General features: G+C 53.7%; 10 protein-coding genes across 10 annotated transcripts; 7 read left to right on the plus strand and 3 right to left on the minus strand.

The window, feature by feature from the left end:
• Positions 1-48: 48 nt before the first annotated feature.
• On the plus strand, positions 49-2,337 carry BGZ61DRAFT_556612 (copper amine oxidase; the record flags this gene model as incomplete). The annotated part of the gene is made up of 3 exons (XM_046255661.1): positions 49-455; positions 509-1,938; positions 1,990-2,337. 3 exons carry the CDS (start codon positions 49-51, stop codon positions 2,157-2,159), a joined length of 2,007 nt encoding a protein of 668 aa, XP_046098903.1. The 3' UTR covers positions 2,160-2,337.
• A 256-nt stretch (positions 2,338-2,593) lies between these two features.
• BGZ61DRAFT_107542 (uncharacterized protein) lies at positions 2,594-4,425 on the minus strand. The gene is made up of 4 exons (XM_046236895.1): positions 4,179-4,425; positions 3,986-4,121; positions 3,262-3,934; positions 2,594-3,209 (listed from the first exon to the last, which is right to left on the minus strand). Exons 1-4 carry the CDS (start codon positions 4,302-4,304, stop codon positions 2,777-2,779), a joined length of 1,368 nt encoding a protein of 455 aa, XP_046098904.1. The 5' UTR covers positions 4,305-4,425; the 3' UTR covers positions 2,594-2,776.
• Positions 4,426-5,692: 1,267 nt separating this feature from the next.
• BGZ61DRAFT_521531 (uncharacterized protein) lies at positions 5,693-6,678 on the minus strand (the record flags this gene model as incomplete). The annotated part of the gene is made up of 2 exons (XM_046252497.1): positions 5,693-6,275; positions 6,505-6,678. The coding sequence occupies 2 exons, from the start codon at positions 6,676-6,678 to the stop codon at positions 5,901-5,903; spliced, it is 549 nt and encodes a 182-aa protein (XP_046098905.1). The 3' UTR covers positions 5,693-5,900.
• A 200-nt stretch (positions 6,679-6,878) lies between these two features.
• On the plus strand, positions 6,879-8,732 carry BGZ61DRAFT_537193 (uncharacterized protein; the record flags this gene model as incomplete). The annotated part of the gene is made up of 3 exons (XM_046254499.1): positions 6,879-7,132; positions 7,236-7,436; positions 7,496-8,732. The coding sequence occupies 3 exons, from the start codon at positions 6,879-6,881 to the stop codon at positions 8,730-8,732; spliced, it is 1,692 nt and encodes a 563-aa protein (XP_046098906.1).
• Positions 8,733-10,531: 1,799 nt separating this feature from the next.
• BGZ61DRAFT_497692 (carbon-nitrogen hydrolase) lies at positions 10,532-11,523 on the plus strand (the record flags this gene model as incomplete). Its single annotated transcript, XM_046251185.1, has 2 exons — positions 10,532-10,576; positions 10,687-11,523. 2 exons carry the CDS (start codon positions 10,532-10,534, stop codon positions 11,521-11,523), a joined length of 882 nt encoding a protein of 293 aa, XP_046098907.1.
• Positions 11,524-14,110: 2,587 nt separating this feature from the next.
• On the plus strand, positions 14,111-16,277 carry BGZ61DRAFT_556617 (P-loop containing nucleoside triphosphate hydrolase protein; the record flags this gene model as incomplete). The annotated part of the gene is made up of 7 exons (XM_046255662.1): positions 14,111-14,212; positions 14,274-14,359; positions 14,415-14,717; positions 14,765-14,975; positions 15,022-15,210; positions 15,321-15,551; positions 15,678-16,277. 7 exons carry the CDS (start codon positions 14,111-14,113, stop codon positions 16,275-16,277), a joined length of 1,722 nt encoding a protein of 573 aa, XP_046098908.1.
• Positions 16,278-16,516: 239 nt separating this feature from the next.
• On the minus strand, positions 16,517-17,392 carry BGZ61DRAFT_497694 (uncharacterized protein; the record flags this gene model as incomplete). The annotated part of the gene is made up of 3 exons (XM_046251186.1): positions 16,517-16,738; positions 16,856-16,923; positions 16,978-17,392. 3 exons carry the CDS (start codon positions 17,390-17,392, stop codon positions 16,517-16,519), a joined length of 705 nt encoding a protein of 234 aa, XP_046098909.1.
• Positions 17,393-20,190: 2,798 nt separating this feature from the next.
• Positions 20,191-21,294, plus strand: BGZ61DRAFT_482899 (uncharacterized protein; the record flags this gene model as incomplete). The annotated part of the gene is made up of 1 exon (XM_046249432.1): positions 20,191-21,294. The coding sequence occupies one exon, from the start codon at positions 20,191-20,193 to the stop codon at positions 21,292-21,294; it is 1,104 nt and encodes a 367-aa protein (XP_046098910.1).
• A 155-nt stretch (positions 21,295-21,449) lies between these two features.
• Positions 21,450-22,031, plus strand: BGZ61DRAFT_556623 (uncharacterized protein; the record flags this gene model as incomplete). The annotated part of the gene is made up of 1 exon (XM_046255663.1): positions 21,450-22,031. The coding sequence occupies exon 1, from the start codon at positions 21,513-21,515 to the stop codon at positions 22,029-22,031; it is 519 nt and encodes a 172-aa protein (XP_046098911.1). The 5' UTR covers positions 21,450-21,512.
• On the plus strand, positions 21,933-22,892 carry BGZ61DRAFT_556629 (uncharacterized protein). The gene has a single exon (XM_046255664.1). It carries the CDS (start codon positions 22,084-22,086, stop codon positions 22,783-22,785), a length of 702 nt encoding a protein of 233 aa, XP_046098912.1. The 5' UTR covers positions 21,933-22,083; the 3' UTR covers positions 22,786-22,892.
• Positions 22,893-23,567: the final 675 nt, after the last annotated feature.

Genomic DNA, 23,567 nt, shown 5'->3' on the forward strand with positions numbered 1-23,567 from the left:
AGCTCTTCTTCAATTGTTTCCTCCTTAACATTAGCAATTGCAATCGACATGTCTTCATTTGCCTCCAAGTCCAACCCGCACCCTCTCGACCCATTGACGGTTGAAGAGGTGCGAGCGGCCTCACAAACACTTGTCAAGAAACTCCAAGGCGCGAAGGGCGAGGTTCGATTCAAGGTTGTCGACCTCGCTGAGCCTCCCAAGGACTTGACGCTTCAGCACCTTCATCACAACGGACCCGCGCCGGACCGAAAGGCCAGGGTGTACTACCACCTCAAGACCAGCCAAACTCTCATGATTGCCATTGTCAACATAACCAGGGATCGCGTTGAGAGAACTTATGGCGCTCCAGACTCTCAAGGGCCTGTGGATTGGGTCGAGTTCGAGCTCATCAATCGAGCATGCATCTCCCACCCTGAAGTCCTCGCCGAGGTTGCCAAACTCAAGCTTCCCCCTCAGTAAGCTCCCTCGTCAATCCCAATTCCACCTGAACAATCACTAATCGAAGTAGTGCTCGCATTGAGAATGATCCTTGGGCGTTTGGAACAGACAGCTCTAAAGAAAGGCGGCGCCTCTTCCAATGCTACATGTACGCGGCCATGTCAGAGGACGACGAAGCAAACCATTACTCGATCCCACTCCCTCTCGCGCCCATTTTTGACGCGCATACACTGGAGTTGGTAGATCTCCAAAGACTTCCCATGGGATCAAACGACCTTCTCGACGTCGAGACTCAGCCCTGGGATCCTGTCGAGCCCGTCGAGTACAGCGCAAACATCATGGGCGAGGATGCGTTCCGGAAGGACGTGAAGCCTCTCCAAATCACGCAACCAGAGGGACCTTCGTTCAACATATTTGGACGTCGCGTCGAGTGGCAAAAGTGGTCATTCCAGCTGGGATGGACGCTGCGAGAGGGACCGGTTCTCCATGATGTGCGCTACGACGGCCGACCGCTCTTCTACCGTGTGTCCATGAGCGAGATGACGGTTCCCTACGGCGATCCTCGCTCGCCTTACCACCGAAAGCAGGCGTTTGATCTGGGCGACTCGGGGTTTGGCCTCACGTCCAACAGTCTGAGCCTGGGCTGTGACTGTCTCGGCCACATTGCCTACTTCAGCGGCGTCCGGGTTTCTGGCGACGGCAAGCCCGTCGTCATGCCCAACGTCATCTGCATGCACGAAGTTGACGATGGCATCGGATGGAAGCACACCAACTTCCGCAACAACAAGTCGTCCGTCGTCAGAAACCGCCAGCTCGTCGTTCAGTGCACTGCGACTGTGGCGAATTACGAGTACATCCTCGCGTTCGTTCTGGACCAAGCCGCCAACCTCCACATCGACGTGCGAGCGACCGGCATTGTTTCGACCATGCCTATCCGCCAGGGCCTCCAGGTTCCTTGGGGGACGGTTGTTGCGCCGGGCGTGCTGGCCGTGAACCACCAGCATCTGTTCTGTCTCCGTGTCGACCCTTGTCTGGATGGAGACCAGAAGAACACCATTGCGTACGATGACTGCGTTCCTGTGACCAACGAGCCGGATCTCGATCCCTTCGGCTGTGCCTTCAGAGTTCACACGACCGCAATCGAGAAGCCAGGTGGCTACGATCTGGATCTGACCAAGAACCGAGTCTTCAAGATCATCAACGAGTCGCGCATCAATTCCATCTCTGGGAAACCGCACGGATACAAACTTCACGCCGTCCCAAGTCAGATGCTAATGATGGGACCCCAGACATTCAACTTCCGCCGCGGTGTTTTCACTTCTAAGCCGATTTGGGTCACCAAGTACCGCGACGACGAGTTGTGGGCTTCGGGAGAGTTCACCAACCAGAGCCGCGACGATACTGGCATGGCGCTTTGGGCGGAGCGAGATGAGCCGGTCAAGAACGAAGACGTCGTCTTGTGGCATTCCTTTGGCCTCACACATGTGACTAGACCTGAAGGTATGTCGTCCGCTGATGGCGATATTTGCAAGCGCTAACTGATCCTGCTAGACTTCCCCGTGATGCCCGTCGAGAAGCTGTCAGTTTCTCTAAAGCCTGTTAACTTTTTCGAAGTCAACCCTTCCAACGACGTTCCTCGATCCTCTCAGAGCCTGAACAAGTCGACCCTTCACAAAGTTGGCCCCGAAAGCTGCTGCACTGCCCGCCCATCCCGAATTTAGGCAGTGGAGGGAGCATAATATGAGTCGACGAGATTCAGGATCGTAAAAGGGTTAAATGAGAAATTTGTAAATACATATCATACATAAATAATAGCGATGGATACAATTGTGTTGATGTTAGACTACTTTGTGCACTCAGTTGAGTTCCCTGTAGATGTCTAGGGTAGGTCAACCACGACGGCTGCCGACCGTTCGACGCACCGCATCTAGCGAGCTACCCCAGAATAAATCATGTGCCGAGACAGATTTACTGAAATCAAGCCTTGGGACCGTTGGAGGCGAATGCCGGCGATTCCGGGGCATCGCGGAGCAGTCTGCAGGGGCAAAGTTTGTGGCATCTCTCCACACCATCACCGGAAAAATCCCTGTTGCTTCAATTGGCAAACTCTCCACCCTCCACGGCGTTGCCGAGGCATTATTACTGATCAGAAGCAAGCTGCGGCACTCCCTAGATCAGGCCAGAAAATTTTACATTATCCGAAAGTCAGTCTTCATTAGTGTTACAACAGTATGATTGACTTGGTACGCCTTCTTCCTCAATGTTGGGTTGGAGTAAGGAACGGATAAGATGTAAAGGCATTGAAGCTATAAATTCTATCATTATTCTATTGGTCTAGTTATACATTTGAAACGGCAGATCTGGAGCTTGCTCGATCAAGGTCCTTCATGTGGACCAGCTGCGTCTCATCATTGTCACCATACTCGACAGCATACGTGCGCGAGCAAGTGATGCCTCTGGAGTCTGTTCGCTGGTGGGATGCATCCACCTGTGACGTTGCGTTTGTTCCCAGTGGCCTGCTTCTGCTGTGGCTTTTTACTTGGCCGTTGGTGTTGCTGGCGTAGTTGGCGTAGTATCGCTGCGACGTTCCCAGGATCTTGGGGAAGAGGCGGACCAGTAGGAGGCGGAGCGACGGCATACAGGCGCAGATGATTCCCACGCTGATCTCGACGGTGGACCACTTAGATACATCGAGGTAGTTCCAGGTGGGGTTTGGGGTGTCGCCGAATTTGACGACGGACTGTAGTCGAAGAATGCTAACAACGGTGACACTAGATGGCAAAGTTAGAAGTTGTCTAGTAAATGAGGGAATGCAAAACATACAAAGTGCCGACGCAGAACATCATGCCCACTCCGACCTTCTTCTTCCAGTCCAGGTTGAGGCCCTTGAGCTGCGCCAAGGGAACCGCCAACATCCAAAAGTCGACGACGATGCTGATTGCGGCATTGGAGAGACTAATAATGTTGATGTTGGCGCACTGCCCTTTGTGCTCGCCGTCCCACTTCGTCCAGAAATAGCTGATGGGCTGGCACTGGAAGATGGCGACGATGACAAAGATGGCGGCGAAGACGGCGTTGAAGATGACGGTTCCCCAGAGCAGCTTGCGCACCCCCTTGGTCGGGAAGATGCGCAAGTAGAAGAAGAGCAGCGAGAGCTTCAGCAACGGGATCTGCGCAAAGTACAGGACCGCCATGACGTGGAAGTACATTCCAAACTTTGTGATTTGGTCGAATGGTATCGTCCAGATGTCGCGCCCCAACCCGTTGGCCACGGTGCCGTATATGTTGATGGTCTGACTCGGCGCCGCGCAGATGCCCGTGATCAGGATGAACCAGTCATCGAGGCCGAGGGGGATCTTCAGGTAGATCTTAAAGATGAAGCGCTGGATGATCAAGAGGCCGGCGATGATTGCAAATGTGTTGCAGAGCACGATGTATTCGCCCGACTTGTCTCGGATGGGGGCGCCGCAGTTCGTCATGGTTAGGTTCTTGGTCGCTGACACGAGTCAATGGAGGGATCATCGGGATTGTCGGGTTGGAAACGTACTGAGTGACTCCTTGACGGTGCAGTTTGACGAGACGCATATCGTCATTTGTGTTTGTAGAGCTTCGTTGGTACACATGCAAGTTGTGTTCGTTGCCGTGCAGGGCGAGTCGGCTAGGGCTGTTGCGAGACATTGCAACTGTAAGAGAGTCAGCGAGGTCTACGAAAGGCATTTTAGTTGAAGGAATCATCTTACAGCACAGTCTGGCATCAACGAAAGAACAGAGGTCGAGGAGGAGGACGAGGACGACGACGACGCAGCCATGCCTCCTGGCAGCGCCACGAGGCACGCCAACAGGAGGCCCTTCCACATGGCCTGCATGATGGATGGATGGTACAGTTGCTTGTCAGACTGATTCGCTCGGGATGTTCAAACGTGGCAATGATCGGCCGCGGCGTTGTTTAAGTAAAGTTTCCAAACCAGGGAAACGATGCTTCTCGACTTCGGATACGACCACGATGGCCTGCTAGCAATTAAAGATTAAGCATCATCCAGGACTCGGGATTTTTCTCGACGGCCCGGGGGAACCAAGAAAGTAGTAGTACTATTACTACGTGTCTGAATCACGACCAGCGCCGCACTGACTCGCCTACAATGTCCCTCGGGCTGGAAACGTCCGAAGAAGGACCTGTAACAAAGATCTCCATCGCCAGTGCAATGTAGCAGTTAGACCACCACCAGCACCACCACCAGTGGGCTAGCGTACCAAGAGAACGGCTGCGTCTGCTCAGTGGCGTCCGCGGGCCGCTCCAAACGACCAGAGCGGAAGCAACTCCGGGAATCGATTGGCAGGGAATCGGCCGGGCTGCGCCTAACCACCACGCGAACCACGAACATGTGGGCCTTGAAACAGGAACGTGAGGGCTCGGAAGCATGCGACGGGTGCGAGGAACGGGTAGTGGCCACCGGTGGACGCTGGAGCAATATTGGCGTGTATTAAGGTGCGATGGCTGATCTAGCAAATTCTGATTTGCCTCCCGAAGAGGCCGAAGAGGGCTCAAATGACTAGACAACTGCGCTACAATCTAAACATTCAACTCGTTAATCCTGACGCTAAGAACAGCCAAAATCCTCCGAATGTGACAATTGACTCCTTCCCGGCGCATCGAGCCCACCCCTCGCGTGGCATCGGGTTGGGATATCACGGAAGCCCGGGGGTGCGATTTGCTCTTTGATCGGGCCAAGATTCCAGGCCCCAGAATCAGGGCCAGGTACCGCAGGGGCCGAGAGTGTCGAGCATTGCTACATACTGGATGGCATGATCGGCAGGTGTAGATCATGTTGTGGAGGCGTAGAGCGAAGACGGGATATCCCTGCTTCTTCGAGACGAGTGCAACCCGTGAGGTCCACCGTTTTGCGACCAACAGCACCGTGGCGAGACGGCCCCTCTTCTAGAAGATGCAGCCAAGCGAAGCGTGCAGGAAAGGGGGGAGGTAAGTGAAACATTGCGATATTCCAGCATCGGCCCATCGCAATGGGAGAAAGGCCGATTGCCAGCGACCACGCAAAAGACCATGGTGAACAAGACTCATGCGGAGCGGGCGCGGCCTCGAGCTATATTACAGCTCGGTGGAGGGATCTACAGGCCTTGTGGGCTTTGAGGAGCGGAGCTGGCCATCGCCATCAGGGATGTGGGCGGCATCCGCTCCGAGGGCTGAGATAGCGAAAGCGGCGACGCAGCAATATCTCCATTATTCATTATTCATTCTCCATTACTCATTCTCCATTGCTCATTACTCGCGGCCCGTCCGCAGCGGCCGTCGAACGCGAGTCACCGCCGCGGTTCCATTTCTATCTCCGTGCTTTGCCCTGCCAGAGGGGCGAATTCTCTCAGTTATCTTCACCAAGTGGAACTTGGTGGAGTCTTTATTGAGGAAGCCTCGGCGGAAGAACCTGGATGTTTACCAAACCGAATCTTCAGCCGTTCGGAGCGCCCCAAAAGGACGCTGCAGGTCCGTCGTGCTGACACCCTCCTGCGTGCGGCCCCCTGTAATCTGTGATGCAGTTTGCTTCCACGGAGTATCCCGCTCCCTTCTCTGCAGTTCCCCTGTCTAGGTCCTGTCTAGGTCCTGTCCAGGACGGGTTCACGACCAGTCTATTCCTGGATGGTGCCTGGCTAACGTCCCAGACGCCGGTTCGTCGAATGCGGCGCCATGTCCACGTTCGGGGATTATCGCCGGGGTCGTAACCGCCGGGATCACCAACTCGAGATCGGATCCGGAGCACGCAACAGGGGCGGGGACGCTGTTCGGACTCCAAGACTACTACCGCTCTAGGCCTTTTAGCCAGCGTCTATTAACCAGGTCAATGCTCAATCTCCGAGTCTTCATTCCGGTGACATTCCACGGATGCGTCGTCGTCCTCCGTCAGGCCCGGCAACGCGGCCCCGCTAACAACTTCGCTCAGGGATCGTGACGTCGTACAGCGTACAGCAGTTGGTTCAAGTCCGGGGGCGTGCGTGCCACCCCAGCGAACTCGCAGGCTTCCCACGTCCAAATCTCAGCCTGTTCATGCAGCTAACGGAGCCTGAGGAAGGCGAGTATTCCTTCGTGCCTCTTTCGCCGTTGACAGCTCTGCAAGCGACGCCCCTAGCGCGTGTCGGTGGCCCCCCGTTTGCCCCAATTTCATGCGCCGACGTAGCAGTCGAGGATCCAACGCTGGCGGGCGGCGCGGAGATCAGTAGGGACGGGGGCATGAAGGGGGACGAAGAGGGGGACGAAGAGGGGATGAATATCGTGGCAGAGTCGTGCTGCCCACGTTGATAAATAATAAAGGGTCCCGTCCACGCCACTTACCTGCCCATCTGTGCCTGTATCACTGTATCAGCTTCTACGAGGGTCCGAGACTTCAGTGTGGATAACCATAGTCGCATCCCGTCCCATCTCACACGCCACGATGAAGTTCTCCGCGTCGCTCTCGCAGGCGGTTCTGCCCCTGCTCGCCCTCGTCGGCGCCAGCCAAGCCTCCAAGTGTCGATGCCTCCCTGGCGACGCCTGTTGGCCGTCGACGGCGGTGTGGAACTCGCTCAACTCGACCGTTGGCGGCCAGCTCATCGCGACGGTCCCGATCGGGTCGCCGTGCCACGACCCCAACTACGACGCCGACTTGTGCGCCGAGTTGCAAGATGAGTGGAGTCTTCCCCAGCTTCAGTAAGTGCTCTCACCTGTTTGAGGCGTCTCATGGCGTGGTGGTGATGGTGGTGTGGCTTGTTTCGGGGCAGCTAAGAACGCCAAACTAACCAACGTGTAATAGCTTCAACTCGTCGTCCTCGGTGATGCAGGCGTACTTTGCCAACCAGAGCTGCGATCCCTTCCTTGCAGAGTCCATTCCCTGCACCCTCGGAAACTACGTGTCGTACGCCGTCAAGGTCTCCACCGCCGCCCAGGTCGCCGCCGCCGTCAACTTCGCGACCAAGTACAACATCCGCCTCGTCGTGCGCAACACCGGCCATGAGTACGTATTTCCCTGCCCAGCCCATTGACAAACGCCAAGTCTGATCCATCTCGTTTTAGTTACCTTGGCCGTTCCACCGGCGCCGGAGCCCTGGCTATCTGGACGCACCACATGAAGGACACCTCCGTTGTCAACTGGTCCAGCAGTGTCTACACCGGCCCGGCCCTGAAGGTCGGAGCCGGTATCCAGGGCGCTGATGCCGTCGAGGCTGCCAATGCCGCCGGCCTGACTGTTGTCTCTGGCGAGTGCCCTACTGTTGGCCTCGCTGGCTTCACCTTGGGCGGTGGCCACTCGGCTCTTAGCACCAGCTTCGGTCTGGGCGCCGACCAGGCTCTCCAGTTTGAGGCCGTCACCGCCGCCGGAAAGATCGTCACCGCCTCTGCCACCCAGAACAGCGACCTCTTCTGGGCCCTGAGCGGCGGCGGCGCTGGAAACTTCGCCGTCATCACCTCCATCACCGTCAGAGCTCACTACACCGGCACCATCGGCGGTGCGACTCTTGTCGTGTCTGCGGCTGGCACTAACAAGACCAACTTTGACACTGCTGTCACTCGCTTCCACGCTCTCTTGCCCGCCATGATTGATCTCGGCCCTACCGTCGTCTACTACGTGACCAGCGGCGTCCTCGTGGTCAAGCCCATCACTCTTGTCAACTCTACCGGTGACTATGTCCGTGACACCGTCTTGGCGCCATTCCTCACTGTTCTCAGTGGGCTCGGCATCACTCCCTCCGTGTCTTATACCACCCTCAGCTACCGTGATCACTACGACACTTACATGGGCCCGCTGCCTTACGGCCACATCGGTGCCTCCGAGTACCAGTACGGTGGCCGTCTGATTCCTCGATCCGTCATCGAGAACGATAACGAGTCCTTCCAGAAGGTGATCCAAAACCTGACTTCCAACGGCGTCATCGCCGTCGGCAGCAGCGGAACCTTCAAGCAGTACGCCGGAAACAGCAACGCCGTCTACCCTGCTTGGCGAACCGCCATCATGTCGATGCAGCTGGCCACCGCCTGGGACCCTACCAAGTGGGACGCCATGATCGCCATGCAGAAGCGCATCACCAACGAGTTTGTGCCGCTCATCACCTCCGTCACTCCCGGCAGCGGAGCGTACATGAACGAGGCCGACTTCAACCAGCCCAACTGGAAGCAGACCTTCTACGGCTCCAACTGGGACCGCCTGCTGACCATCAAGAACAAGTGGGATCCCAACGCGCTCTTCTACAACCTCAAGGGTGTTGGAAGCGATGTCTGGACCGTGGCCGCCAACGGCCGCATGTGCAAGGCTTAAAGGCGACCTCGCACAGGTGACGATAATGTTGTTGCGTATTCTTCTTTCTAGTATATAGCGTTGTATTAGATACACCTTGTTGCATGCAAATTACATAAATGTCTAGAAATAAAATCGGACTCAGATCCTTCCTCGATCAAAAAGTTGTTAAGCCTCTCAACCGTCTTTGCTCTGATATACTCGCACGCATCCGTCCCCAGTGTATTGTACGCTGAATATGCATTGTATCCTGCTAATTGTAAGTGGGCTCCGATGAAAGAGTGATTACACACACCTCGGTCTGGATGGTCGTGGCGCAAGAAATGCACCTCCTTGATGCCGGCATCTCGAAGCGATCGATCAGCTACCCTTTTTACTATTCTGGCCCAGGAGTTCCTCGATCTGATCTGCAGTAAGTAACTTACGAAGCCAGTCGCATTCGTCATCATGCCGCACGAAGAAACCCGCGTTCAAGTCGCTCGCCTTGTCGCCCGCCCGGCCGAGAACAACGGATCCAAGCGGCGCGTACACCAGCTCGATAGCGCTATGAGTACTTTGGTCTCGGAACTCGGCTACTACTCTGGGGATGACCTGGTGATCTTCAGAACGGGCATTTCGAGAATCTCGTTCTTGCCAAAGAGACAATGCACGCGGTGGTTAAGTTCGGCTTGCGGGAGGAGAGACACTCAGTATCCGCGATGACGTCGCATGGTGCGCTAGAGTTGTTCGAAGTCATGTTCTAGAGCTACTCACCGGCCTTGGATCTAATAGAGAAGCTGCGATGCAACAGTTCCGACGTTGACGGCTGTTGTCGGGGTTTCATCTTGCCACTACCATGCATGGTCATTATCTAAAGAAGGTCAGTTGGCTTTTTATGGTATGTACAACTTTGGACCGACAAACCATCTCAGTCATCCATTGCTAATTACAGCGTCGACATCTGGGTCGTCAGCCAGGGACGCAATTACTCTAGACCTGTTCGTGAAGCCACCGGAGCAGCTTGCAATGCGGACTCGTCTCCTGGTGGGGGTTGGAGGAGACTGCGCATCCGTATCTGAAGTCCTTTCAGTGGTTTAAATAAATGCCAGAAATATCACGCCTGAAAATATGCCCGCTTCGAGGCCTCCCAGCTTACTCTCTCACTTCGCAATTATATCACTATATGAGGATCCCGGATCACATCCTCTCCCACGAGTTCTCATGGAGAGCTACGCCAAACCACGGGGTCCCACGCTTGAGTCAGGACGACTTGAATCACTACCGGAAGATAAATCGCGATGTATAATTTGCCTCGGTAGAATTAGATTTTAGAGACATGAGGCTGTAGTTATTGATGCATGTCTTTCCAAAGAGTGGAGAGCAGTTCTGCTGCATCGACCCGCATCACGACCAACGACTTAAACCACAAAACAACCCAACGACCTGTCTAGATAGGAAACTGGTGAAACACTACTGTATCTTGACCAAAGGGACGAAACCCAGTATCCAGCCTTCTGCCCGATCGCATCGCAATGCAAGTGTCCGACCAGACGATGGTGGCCCTCATTTTGGCCACTGGTGGAAACGTCCTTCTAGGACCTCTCCGACAGATCCGACATGCTAAATAGTGAACTAACTCATAAATTGATTACGAATGACAAGACAAAACAGCTTAGACCAAGGTATGTCATGCACTTAAGTAAGAAACCCACTTCTCGCCACAAGCCTCCCCACTTCGTACAACTACGGTACGGACGGCACATTGTGGCCTTATCGAGATAATTGTACCTCAGCCTCGCCTCATCCTCTGTGTCTCTACATCAACCTGTAAACTCTTCATCATGGCACCGGTTTATCAGATTGCGCTGATTCAGTTCGACCCAAAGGTGAGTGAATGCTGTTCTCATCCAGAGTCTCATTCCCCGCACTTCCTCGAGTCTCCAACTTTCTCCCCTTGGAGTCGCGACACTAGATCCATACTGAGACAACTCTCCAGCCGGTCGCGGTGGAGGAAAACTTCAACACCGCTGCGAAATACATTCGAGATGCTGCATCCAAGGGCTGTGACATCGCACTGTTGCCGGAATACCACCTAACATCATGGGTTCCCGATCACCCCGACTTCTTTTCAGCGACCCGTGAGTCCGCCTCGTACTTGGCCAAGTATCAGGAGCTCGCGCGTGAGCTCAACATCAACATTGTACCGGGCACGATTTGCGAGCCTCACTCAGTCTCTACCGACTCTGGAAACGTGAAGGAGGAGCTGCATAATATGGCCCATTTCCTCGCAGCCGGTACAGGCGACATTTGCGGCTCGTACCAGAAAAAGAACCTGTGGCATCCAGAGCGGCCGCATCTCACCTCGTCTGGTCACAGTCCTCACGTCGCATTCGACACGCCGCTCAAGCACGCTGACGGCCGCCCTGTGCGCGCTGGGATGCTCATCTGCTGGGACCTGGCGTTTCCCGAGGCGTTCAGGGCCTTGATTGCCGATGGCGCCGACCTGATCCTCATTCCATCGTGGTGGTACATGACGGATGCCGGCGGAGACGGACTGGAGCTTAACCCTGACGCCGAGAAGGTCTTCCTGGAGACTGCGACGACCTTGCGTGCGTTTGAGAATACCGCAGCCATTGCCTTCTGCAACGCAGGCGGGCTCAGCTGCGTGGCCATGCCGATTCAGGGTGCATTGGGACGAATCGGAGTTGGAGAGGAGAAGATGGAGATCGTTCCTATAGATCTAAATGTGTTAAAAATAGCCGAGGAAAACTACAAGATTAGAATGGACGTCCAGGGTGAGTCTTGGCACTATAGACACACCCTGAGCAGGTAAATATCAGTCAGTATACGAAATGGCACTTCCAAAATGAGTAGGAATATACGGTTGCGAAAAGCAGAACCATTAGACCTTCAACTTACCTCGCTACTTCATTTATTTTATATTATTGCAGCTTCAAATGAAGCGGGGGAGTCAGTTACGTTCTGGTGTCTGTGTTGTAGGAGCTTTTCTATGCATAACCCACACATTACTTACAGTCACCCACGGGACTTACAATGGTGACCATCTGGTCACGAAGTTCTCGGCCACCAGATAAAGGCGCAACTGCACGCTTGAATGCCGTTTCCCACGGAAAGAGGTCTCATGTTTTCTTCTTTCCAGGACACTATTGTATATTAGATGCATCGCTTTCAGTCCACCCAACGTTGATGGTGACAACTCGTCACACCCGTCGGTTGAATGCCACTTGCAATGCTCGACGGTGCCTCGATGCCCGTCTACTCCTTCGTGGGATTCGAGCGTGCTGCGTTATTCGACTTCATCGATGCTACCATCGCCCGAGTTCGACATCTGTTGAAGTAGAATAAATCGGAAATGGATCATGCACGAGCCTGTTGCTAAATGCTTACGCGTGAGTTTGTCACATTGTGTCCCTGATATTGCGATTTATGAGACACTCTGGTGGCTTTTTGGGCCTCCCATCTCTCCGCCTTGACTTGGAGTCTGTCCAACCACCGAGATGCGTGAATCACACAACACACCCTCGACCAGAGGGAAGTGGCATGAATATGCACTCTAGGTTTCTGCCTTATCACTTACTTTTTTTGCTCCAATTCCTTTATTCTTCTCCATTTGTTCTCTCTTGAACTTCCAACTGGGAAACCTGAGGCTTGGACACAACGCGGGTGCACAATAAACGGTCGCGTTCCTCCTTCCTCAGTGATGTTTTTGCTTCATCTTTACCTCACAATGACACTTCCGTCACCAACGCACATTGCTAATTTTAGACACAATGAGGGAAATGCGAATTCATGTGGCTCTGTGTACAGTTTCTGAGCTCGGAATTTAGCTACGACACCTTCCTCCCCCTAGTTCTGACCCATTCCATCGTTTGCAAAAGCTCTTGAGACGTACGAGATATTCCCCTTGGGGATAATTTACCTCTCGTGGTAGTAATTAACGCATTGACTGGTTAGTATTGATAGTAAACACTACTTAGGCTCATGAGCGATGTCTTTGATAATTGTTCAGACCCAACTACTTCGGCGCTTCATCATCTTCAATAACTCATTTTATCAGGCGCCACGATTACAGTCGCTTTGTCTCTGTTAGTAGTTTCGGTAGCCCAAGTCGCTTGCCTCTCTCCCAGAATCTGGCGCGCTTTAGAAACCGGCTGGTTTTCTTTGACGACCATGACATGCCAAACGTCCTTAAGACCATACCACATTAGACGAGGGACCTCTCCCCCTCCATGGCCAATTCGGAGATTTCATACGCTGAGAAAATCACTCTCAACTGTATTATCCGTTAAAACATTGAGGGCCGATTGATCTCTGCAGAACGGGACCTTGATAGCAAGGCCAGTCCAGAGGCTCCGTGGTACAGATGAAGGGCCAACTGGGGGCAAATGCGAGAGGAGTACGTTTCCACATCTCCCCTTTGGCCATCTTGTAAGAAGATGAATTGAATTAAATCATCTGGTATAAATTCAGGCACCAATCTGAGTCGATATTAGCGGCCACTCATTTCCCTAGCCCGGAGTGTTCAAGGCCAAGTTCTACCCTAGTTTTGGACGAGGCGATGGTGCTTTGATCTCTTCATCTCACTTATCATTGCGTTGCAGTCACTGATTATGTTAAATGACTAGACTATGTACGCAATTAAATCACATAACATCAAGTCCGGTAGGTATGCTCGTTGACAGAATGACGGGAAGCGACGGATAAGGTGAAACGCCCCTAACATGAATATGTAAAAAGTGGATTGACCGGAGCCACATACATATATGGACCTACTCTGTATCAATAAATACATAAATGATAAGGAATAGCCAGGGGACTTCTCGGCGTTGGACGAATTGGGCAAAAATAGTTAAGTAGGTACCACATGTACAAACTCTTGCTTGACATGACGTCTTAGCTGCGAGGCCAACAAGGTGCCTCTCTGCGATTGCCCATACCCAAAGAAAACACCGGTGAGCGGAAGCTGCCGGATTTTCGATGTACCAGTCCAGACATTCTACGCCGACATGGCCTCATCAGCCGGTACCTTGTTGTATTGTCGTCTTAAGTCCAACGCGGCTCTGCATGATGGACCCCGACTTTCCAGTGTCTATACCTCTTTTGATCTAGATTAACCCACAGTTCCTGAGCGTCTAAACAAACGAGCCAATTGATTGACTGCAGATGTCATCGTGGGTGAGAAAGTTGGGTTGTGATACCTTGATGGCCACAGGGCAACACCTTGATGACCTGACTCACATGTAAACGAAGCATCAAGTAAGTGATTAGATGACGAGTATATTAAGCTGCTGTTTTCTGTGCTGTTTTCTGGTCATTGACCTGTATCGTCACGCTCTCCTCCGCAATTCAGTCCTCTTCTCCTTCTCTTCTCTCACATTTCCATTTTTTTCGTCGTCAAAATGGCCAAGATTCGAGCCAAGGCGAGTTCTAAAAAGAAGGCTCAGAAGAAAACAGCCATTCCTCCAAAGGCGTTGCCTGTCACGCTTCTGTCTGGATTTTTGGTAAATTCCCCTGTCTCCTGGGGTGCCGAGTGCTGCTCAATTGCTTACTATCTACATTTAGGGATCTGGCAAGACGACTCTGCTTCAACATATCCTCCGTAGCGAACACGGTCTACGTATCGCTGTCGTCGTCAATGATATTGGGGCGTGAGCCTCCCCCTTCATAATGTTTGTGTCGACCCGTTTCTTACCACTCATCTAGTATCAACGTCGACGCTGCCCTGATCAAGCAAACCCACCACCTCACGAAGACGAACGAGAAAGTCATTGCACTACAGAATGGCTGTATCTGCTGTACATTACGAGGAGACTTGCTGGAGGAACTTGTCCGTCTTGCACAGCTTCAACAGTTTGACTACATAATCATCGAAAGCAGCGGTATTAGTGAACCAGAGCAGGTTGCTGAGACGTTTGACTCTCGCCTCGCTGAGCAGATGGGAGCCATGGGCGCCTTGGAAGGTGTTGCAGGCTTGGACGACGACATGCTCAAGGTGCTCAATCAACTGTCAGTAACACGATGCACTTCTCCGAGCTCTACTAACAATCGCTTAGCAAAGAGGCTGGAGGCCTGGAAAAGTTTGCTCGGCTAGACACTACTGTGACAGTCATCGATGCATTCACCATGCTTCACGACTTCGACACTGGCGACTTGATTTCATCCCGCCGTAACGACGTTACGCCAGAAGATGAACGCACTGTGTCGGACCTGATGGTTGACCAGATAGAGTTCGCCGATGTCATCATCTTGAACAAAGTCGACATGGTAAGTTGATCATCGTGTGTCATTGGAGGTTTCTAATTCGCCATAGATCGATAGTGAAACCAAGCCTCAGCTGCTCAGCTTGATCCAAAAGCTAAACCACCGCGCTAAGATTCTCGAGTCTAGCTATGGAAAAATTGATGTCAAAGAAATTGTCAACACTGGCTTGTTCAATCTGCAAGTCGCCCAATCCGGCTATGGCTGGCTTCAGGACCTCCATGCCATGACAGTCCGTGAAGTAAGTAGTATCTACCTCGACACTTCGTTTACAGCTTGTACCTGTTTCTTGCCAGATTACTTGATGGCACACATCATTTTCAGCGCTCCGGCTAACAATCTATTCCTTAGGTCAATGGGAGGAATGTAGTCACACCTAAGCCGGAGACAGAGGAATACAATGTCCGAAGCTTCATCTACAGTCGACGTCGGCCATTCCATCCTCGGCGACTGTGGGCTTTGCTGTATGACAAGTTCATCCTACAACTTGAGTCCCCCGGGGGCGAGGATGAGGACGACGACGACGAAGACGACGACGAAGATGATGACATGGAGATGATAGACTACGAGGATGCTGAGACCGTTGACTATGACGAACAAGACACGGAAGACATGTCTTCAAGTGACAAACGTTCCGCGCCGTCCTCTCCTCAAAGTTCGCATTCAACAGAACAGACTGTCCCTTCCCCTTCTGCATCACCCAAAAAGGACGGAGCCGCTACCAAAGTCGACGAGGACTATGCAATGTTAGAGTCTGAAGATCTTTGTCCGCCTTCAAACGAGGTAATCCTCGAGAACAAGCGGAAAAATCCCACTCTTGGTCGGCTCTTTCGATCCAAGGGAGAGTTCTTCCTAGCCACTCGCCCAAACCGCGCTGGCGATTGGTCACAAGCAGGTGCCATGCTAACCATGACCGGCGGGCGCCCATGGTTCTGCACTCTTCCGCCAGAGGAATATACCACTGGCGATGAAGAGGTCGATGGCCTTGTGCAGCATGATATCAAAATGGGAGGCGAGTGGGGCGATCGTCGCCAAGAGCTGGTCTTCATCGGCGAGAGACTTGACAACCAGGCTTTGGAGGCTATGCTGGACGAGTGTCTGCTAACAGACTCGGAGTATACCAAATGGGAGAAGACAATGCGAAATGCCAAGTTGGGTGAGAGCGAGAAGCGGGATGTCCTGGAGGACCTGTTTGAGGATGGGTTCCCGGACTGGCCTCGGGATGACGAAGAGGACCACGAGGGTCACGACCATACTCACCCGACGAACCTTCGATCGATCAAAAACCATTTGAAGCAAGAAGCATAGTGTTGTTGCAGGTCTTAGTGGTAGCTGCGTATGGAGCTCAAAAGTGGTTAGGAACCAAGTAGAAACTCTACGGTCTGGAGAAAAGTTTGAGAGGTTAATATGATTATAATGAGTTACCGTCCTAATTCGGGACGTCCATAACCGTGTGCTCTGTTTAATTGAAAACTCCAGGTCATGCATTCCCTCGATTGACTCCTCATGGCTCCTTGTAACGCCCCAAGTCCCAATCCCTCCCCTGATCAAGCGCCATCTCCCATTGTGACGAATACTGCGTTGACAGCCTCCCTTTTCACAAACGACAGCACAGTGTTGTCCTCGCCCATAGAGATGCTGCCCTTAGCCCAGCCCCGGATCAGCTTCCGCGCGTGCCAGACCGCCGAGTGCTTGTTGTACTTGTGGATCTTCGCAATGCACGAGCGCTTCGTCTCGTTCTTCAGCAACCCCAGCCAGTCGATGCCGTCCTACCGGATATCGTCGCGTTCCATGGGACAGAAGAACTCGCACTGCTCGCTGGAGGGTTCATTGAGGCAGTATCCAATCTCGAGCTGCGCAGGCCTGCTCCTGTACGTAGCCATGACGTAAACGACGGCCCTGCACAACGGCGCATCAGCGCATGATTTTGCGCCGCGGTGACTACCGGGTTGCTCTGTAAAAGAAATGGTCAGCTCATTGTCATCAGAGTGTTGATGCTGGAACCCACGGCAAACATTGCCGACGCCGATGTACTCGCGAAGAACGAAGTCCATGGCCGGCTTGGCCGGCTCGTCCGGCTCGTTGCCCGTCCAGTCTTTGAAGATGGCGTCCAAGAAGCCTTCCATTGTTTCCCGAGTCGACGTCAACGTGACCGTGGGGTCTGTGGCCTCAGCGCAAGCGTGGAGAATCTCAAAGCATCGTTTCAGCTCAACTTCGTCGAGGTCGTCGGCGGTTATGATCGATCGAGGGGTTCGGAGAAACGGGTCGCCATGTTCCAAGGCTGTAAAGACTCGGTCGCGGGAGCGTTTGCTGGATCGGGGAGACGGAGAGGGACTGCGACTGCTGATGAGTATTGGGTCGCCCGATCGTTCTCGCTTGAAGCGACGGGGCTTGGAGGCTGGAAGGGAGGCTGCGGTCTGCATTTTGGGACAGACCTGCCGTGTTGGAGTGTTGGAGAGGCACAAGATAACCTCAGCTATAACGGCGAGCCTTACACTAAGATGCAATGGTCAAGATTGAGAGAGGATGACCGCCGCTGTGCTGCAAGAGTAGCATCGTTATAGAGGGCGAAGAGAGGTCCGGGAGAGTAGGCAGAGCGCGGTGAATCACAGTTGCTTGCCGCATTCACGACGTGCTAACTGAAGCCCAGAATCCGAAACCCACGATTTAAACGAAAGAGGCTTAATTACAGCACTCAGCCTGTTGGGTCAGGCGGTAGAAAAGAAAGTGCCGATCATACTCGGAGACATTCTCAACAGGGGGCTCACACGGGACGAACAAGTTCCGCTCCACGACACAAAGCCTCGGCCACCTTCAGTGCTCTCCGCAGACGCAGATCACAGTACACAAGTCCACAGTTACAGGCGAGAATTGGCTATGGACAGGCGTCCGGGGGTTTCCTCTTGGGGACAGCCTTGTCATGGGCACTGTGCGTGGCGCTTCTGCCGAGACGCCCCGTGGATAATACAATGCGGATGGCTTGATTGCAGTGCGAGCCAGGGCGGCCTCTGGGTTTGATCATTTCGCTCATAATTTCCAGTGCATCCAGTATGTGGTTTCCTATTGAACGTTCATAACTTGCGTTGCCTGGCGTCCCTCGAGGGGCATCAGCCAAACCCCCAGCTACCAGCTTCAGCCGTTCTCGAGGGAGGCGCTAGTTTGACCTCTCTCTGTCAAAAATACTGGATTTAACCCTGTCGGAAACCGAAAGGGTGGTGGAGTGTCGATTAGGACTTATGCTTACCAGTTGAGGCTGGCCGCGATATATCATCTTGGCTCAGCCGCCCTCCAGTCGTCCGGATCAGTTTGCCGGCTGCCAAGAAGCGAAATCCTACAAGTCAATGCCTGCTACAGCCGTGGAATCTACGGACGCACGGATATACACTACGGTATTGTGGCTGGGCTGGGCAAAGTGCTGCTCTGCCATGCTTGACCAATCCATGAAGCCTGATGCACCCTCCTCCTGTCCCACTGCCGGCCGGTTTACTGGATGCAAGGACAGGTGTGGTGTGATATGTATCAGCTATCATCTTTTCCTTCCAGCAAAGTGATAGATATTTGCGCTACAGCTAGGATGAGTGGCGGTTCCGGCATTAGGGGGGATGAACTTGGCCAGGAGACGACCAGACCTAAGGGCACAATGCCACACCCCGAGACACGGTCGAGGGATCCTCTGCGGGACGAGACAACAACAAAAATCAGGCTCTGGGGCTACATTTCACATCGCACTCCCGGGAGAGCTAGAACCAGCGGACCATCCCGACAGCGCCATGTTCCAGGAGGGAAGGGGTGCACCCAGTTTTGCAGGCAGCCTGACTCTGCAGATAGAAGATTCCACCCCGGCGGACTGACAGGAGACTGTCCGTACTTCCTATAGCGGATGGCGGCATGATAATCCCGGCTTCGAGCTTCGGTGGGATCCTGCTTGCGGGGCGGGACGATGCGATGTGGTATCGCCGGAGGAGAAGGTAGTCCTACGGTTCCGATCATCCCGTCCTTCTCCCTGCAGCCTGATCGTGAGCCTACCAGTAGTCTCAAGACCAAAAGTCGTCCAATGTACTGCCAAGAAGAGCCTGGGCTCTGGCTTCAAGCCCTCAACTCCACTGGATGTCTCACATCGCAACTCCCTGGCGCCGCACTTGAGCACGGGAGGGCGCGAAACAAGGATCTCGGCAACACGAACACGGCCCTGGGGTCAACCAACAGAAGAATACCCTGGATGTTCAACTCTCCAGGCGGGGGGGGGGGGGGGGAATGGGCGGCTTCTTCTGACAGGGTCCCAGCACACACCAGGACAGATTGGCGTTGATTCCTGCAAGCTCTCAAGCATCACAACTTGTTTTATCAATGGTGCTGTGGACGATTCCTCGATATCCTGACGATTTCACAAACCATCCCCCCTCTGTTCTGTACGTACTCTGTCATCTCGCTTTTCGTCTCGTCTACCGTACTCGCCTGCCAAAGTATCAGGGCGAATGGAGAGTGTGGAAGCGCTCCATCAATCACAAGCGGCGCTGAGGACAGTCGATCCGAGCTCTCTGTCCAATTAAAGCGTGCCTACGCTCCCGTCCCCGGCTCCGCAATGAACCAGGTATAATTCTATCTAACGCGTCCGAGCAAGCCAGCCCTGGACTGCACTATACACTTACGTACATGCCGAATGACCCCCCATAACTTATGTTTTCTCGGCTAGAGATGTCTTGATGCATCCCTAGTCGGGCTGTGCCGTCCCCAGATCTCAGGTTTGCCTCTAATCACGTCCTTGATCGTGTCTTTGTGGGAACCCGATTCTCCACAAGGCCCGATTCCACTGGGTAAAGTGTTACCACCGCCCACACCAGTCTCGATAATCGCGTCAGCCCAGACAGGAATTCCCCTTCAGCGTTGCTTGTTATCTGTAGGGTCCAGCTTGTGTCTCCATCCGGGGTTACATGCATAAACAGTGGCTTGTTGTTAGTATGGTACCTACACAGCTTCAGCCAACAGCTGCCTAGCATTCCACAGCCCTACCAACCATCTTCACTTGACCACCCAAGCCTGTTTCTACCTGTATTGTTTCGGAGGTTGGTCCTACTCTCTTCTTTGTGACACCTGCAAGCTCTCTCCCCGAGCTCCCTTAAACCCCGTCCCCAAAACCGACAGAGTCCCTCCACGATTCAACCCCAGTCATCGATCGAATCCCCGAACAAACGAGACGCGACCTTCCGACCAACCCGAAAGAATGCATATCATGAACCGCAACGTTTCAGACCCCGAGAACATGGCGCCGGCGACTTCGGAATCCATCTCTCACCCCTACTGCGATGGGGGTGTTGCGTCCTGCCACGCACAATTCCCTCCCCTGAACGCAACGGACGGCATGGCCTTCGACGAGAACAACGTCATGCTTGTCGACCCGACCCTCGAAACGTCCAACGTCGCTCCGGACCTTCCGTGGAAGCAGTGGTGGTCGATAGATCAATCCGCGCCTGTCGGTTCCGCTCCAAACGGAGAGGAAATGACGCCTAGCTACATACAGACCAGTGTCCTCCAGGGCGGCCACGCATGTGGTTATGATACCAACTCTCTTGGCTACTCGACCTGGCCGAGCCCTGCCACTGAATACACGGCCATATCCTCCGTCACTGATCAGGTAGTATTCAAAGAATCTCCTGATGGGGGCTGGACCCAACTTTCGCCCACTCGATCACGCACACTCAGCCTGGGCGAAAGTCCATCTGCCCAATACACGAACTGGCCTTCTACTCAAATCGTCGAACCAAAGATAGAGTCGCCACGAGAATCGGAGCTTCCGACAATTCACCCCGGCAACAGTGGCGGCGGGGGCGGCAGCAGCAGCAAGGATGACAGCAAACGCGACAAGACCAACAAGCGCGACAAGAAAGGCAAAGGCAAGCAACCGAAGAGTAAGAAGAGCAACAAAAACAAGAACACCAGCAACGCCGGCAATACGACAACCAACGGAGAGGGTTCTGGTGAGTCGGCTCCGGGACTCGCAGGATCTGCGGCAGACGCCCTCGAGCGCGAAAAACGACTCCAGGATCGAAACCGAATCGCGTCCAACAAGTTCCGAATCAAGAAGAAGCAAGACGCTCTGAGGCTCAAATCGAACGAAGAAGGCCTGAAGGAGAGACACCGCGACTTGACCAGTTGTGTTGCCGGCCTGAATCAGGAGGTCTACCTGCTCCAGACACAGCTTCTGCAACACAACAACTGCGGCTGCGCGATGATCCAAAGCTTCCTTGCCAACCGAGCCCACCTCTTCGTCCACGGCACCGAGGAGGGGGCAGCTAGACTTGAAGCCCACCCTGATCAACAAACTTGAAAATCAAACCTGTTGATGGACGGGAGAGAGCCGACAGTGACAACGACAGCAACGTCGAATAATGCCGACAACGACACGAACACGACACGGATACGACTCAGACACGATAGCGAGATGGCCATACAATATAATTTAACACTTCAAGCGGCGAGTACGGCGCCTTTGAAGGGGGGGTTGGTACTGGGGGCTCTGGAGAAGCCAGGTCAAGGCAGCTTCGAATGAAGGCAGCTTCGAATCAATATGCACTTCGAATCAATTTGCAATACACGGCCAAGGCCTTTCTTGCCACAAAATTGAGTAAACACCTCAATGCTGTTGCATTTCTGCTATCCCAGCCGAAGGAATCGCCTCGATTCCTTCGCCTGGGGGCTGCCACTGTCCTGCACTCCCACAGCCCAGTCCATGGAGCCGCGGCCTGTATCTGTCGCTCCAGCTGGCTCGCCGCAAGCGCCTCCTACGGCTTTGAGTGGACTCTGTCACATATGATGGCGCCACTAGGGTCTGGAGACGATGGCTGGGACCGGCTACCGGTCGCTTCTACACAGTGTGTCGTGGATCGCCTCGCTCTGAGCGGTTCCCCCAAAAGGAGGCTTGCAGACGGGAACAGGGGTACCACACAGCTGAGATACGTGCTCCATTCTGGATGGAAGACTATAGCAAGCTGCAGAATGACAGAGTCATCCAAGACGATTCCATGGCGGCGCGATTCGCCTTGGTCCATCCCCCGCGTCGCTTGATGGCCCATTAGCCACTTATTTAACGGATGGTTATATCCGGGGCTGCTATTACATGACGGTAGCATTCTGGCTACACCTAATCTACAAATCCGCTCGCTACCCGTTGTCTCTGCCCTCAGCTATCAGCATCAAGGCGGGCCGATCGCGAGCCTCGTCTCAGAGTGGGGGAAGACATGCATGCCAATTATGCCGGCACATGCAACATCGACTAATTAAGGGCTCTTGGAAGCAGGGCACCGGAGAACCAGAAACCGCCGACCAGGGTGCGTATGCTTGTATCTGCTTTGGTCTGCTTTGGGCTACTTCCAACGCCGAGTGTCTTGTACCTCACTGTGATGAGCCGGCTCCAAGTACCTCCTTATCTGTTACTTTCTTTTTTGCAACGCCCATTCTTCCAGCATGTATCGATGAGCTGTTGGGATTTGTGGAACACGCCCAAGCTGCTTCCATCGTGGTATCATCGCTATCAAGCCACGCCACGGTACGACACGCAAGGCGTCTGCAACCCCCCCGTGCCGTCGCTATCAGCAGGACGAGGTGTCTTTCAACGTTGAAATGCACAACGCCAATCTGGCAGACCCCTCCTCAGCCTGGATTTGGACCTTTGTCAATGCAATTACCGCACGCAAGTGGGATCGATCGGCGCCAATACCCAAGACAGCTAAGCCGATCTGCACGCATCTTCCCACCAACTTCGTCCACCCTCGTCCGCCCAGGATTGAGGGGATCTTCTTTATCCCCCGTCCGATGTTGAGGGAGACAGACTCCCACATCGTACCTTGCTCACACGGAGCGGCTCCAGTCCAGGTACCGAGCTCAGCCGGGTCTCCAGTGGGAACCCAGCTGTCACTGTGGCTCTGATAACCCCCAGCTATGATAGATTCACCCCTCTTGCGTTCCGGTCGCTAACCCTGAAGCACAATCCATAGGGAAGTAGCCGTAGGCCAAGAGCAAGCCTGCTCTAGACGTCCCCTCCCTTCGCAACTTGCCGCTGCCCATACACCCGGCATTAGAACGCCTACTAACCCTGGTTCAATATGCACATTACGTGGTAGGGTACGAATGACTGACCGGTCCATTGCTGCCCTTTTCAGCGAGGGGGTATTAAGCTGTCCCCGCACCATCTCTCATTCACAGTGCTGACTGAAGACGGCGACGTGTCATTCTTGTCAACCATCCCCAGCCTGCAGGATGACCCTCTGCAGAACAAGGCGCATGCCCTGCTGCACGAACCCAAGTGCCTTGTGTGAATGTAATAGGATGTGCCAACCATTTGTCTCGCTAGTCTCGGATTGTGTCTCAGCAACTCCGAGCTCTTTGCTTTTCCCTCGATGTCCGAAAACCTGCGTGAAGTTGCTTTGTCCAGTGGCCCCGTGATGGAATTTGAATCCAGCTGGCTTCGCGCCTAACATCGAGGGCTGCAGCTGAAGGAGGGTTTGCTCCTAGCCCGTCCTTGGCAAACACTTCGCTAATTCAGCATTGAACCTGATTGCTGTCCCATGATGGGGCATGGCGAGTGCCAAAATGTAAAAGGTT

The sequence above is a fragment of the Ilyonectria robusta genome (genome assembly GCF_021365365.1).
Source record: "Ilyonectria robusta strain PMI_751 chromosome Unknown BGZ61scaffold_23, whole genome shotgun sequence".
Taxonomy (NCBI): Eukaryota; Fungi; Ascomycota; class Sordariomycetes; order Hypocreales; family Nectriaceae; genus Ilyonectria; species Ilyonectria robusta.

Bases quoted from the DNA above. Each gene is read 5' to 3' on its own strand.
- BGZ61DRAFT_556629 (XM_046255664.1), top strand. From the start codon at position 22,084: ATGACGGTAGCATTCTGGCTACACCTAATCTACAAATCCGCTCGCTAC.
- BGZ61DRAFT_107542 (XM_046236895.1), bottom strand. From the start codon at position 4,304: ATGCAGGCCATGTGGAAGGGCCTCCTGTTGGCGTGCCTCGTGGCGCTG. The intron at 4,122-4,178 runs GTAAGATGATTC...ACTCTCTTACAG, and splicing joins CGTTGATGCCAGACTGTGCT to TTGCAATGTCTCGCAACAGC. The intron at 3,210-3,261 runs GTATGTTTTGCA...TTTGCCATCTAG, and splicing joins ATGTTCTGCGTCGGCACTTT to TGTCACCGTTGTTAGCATTC.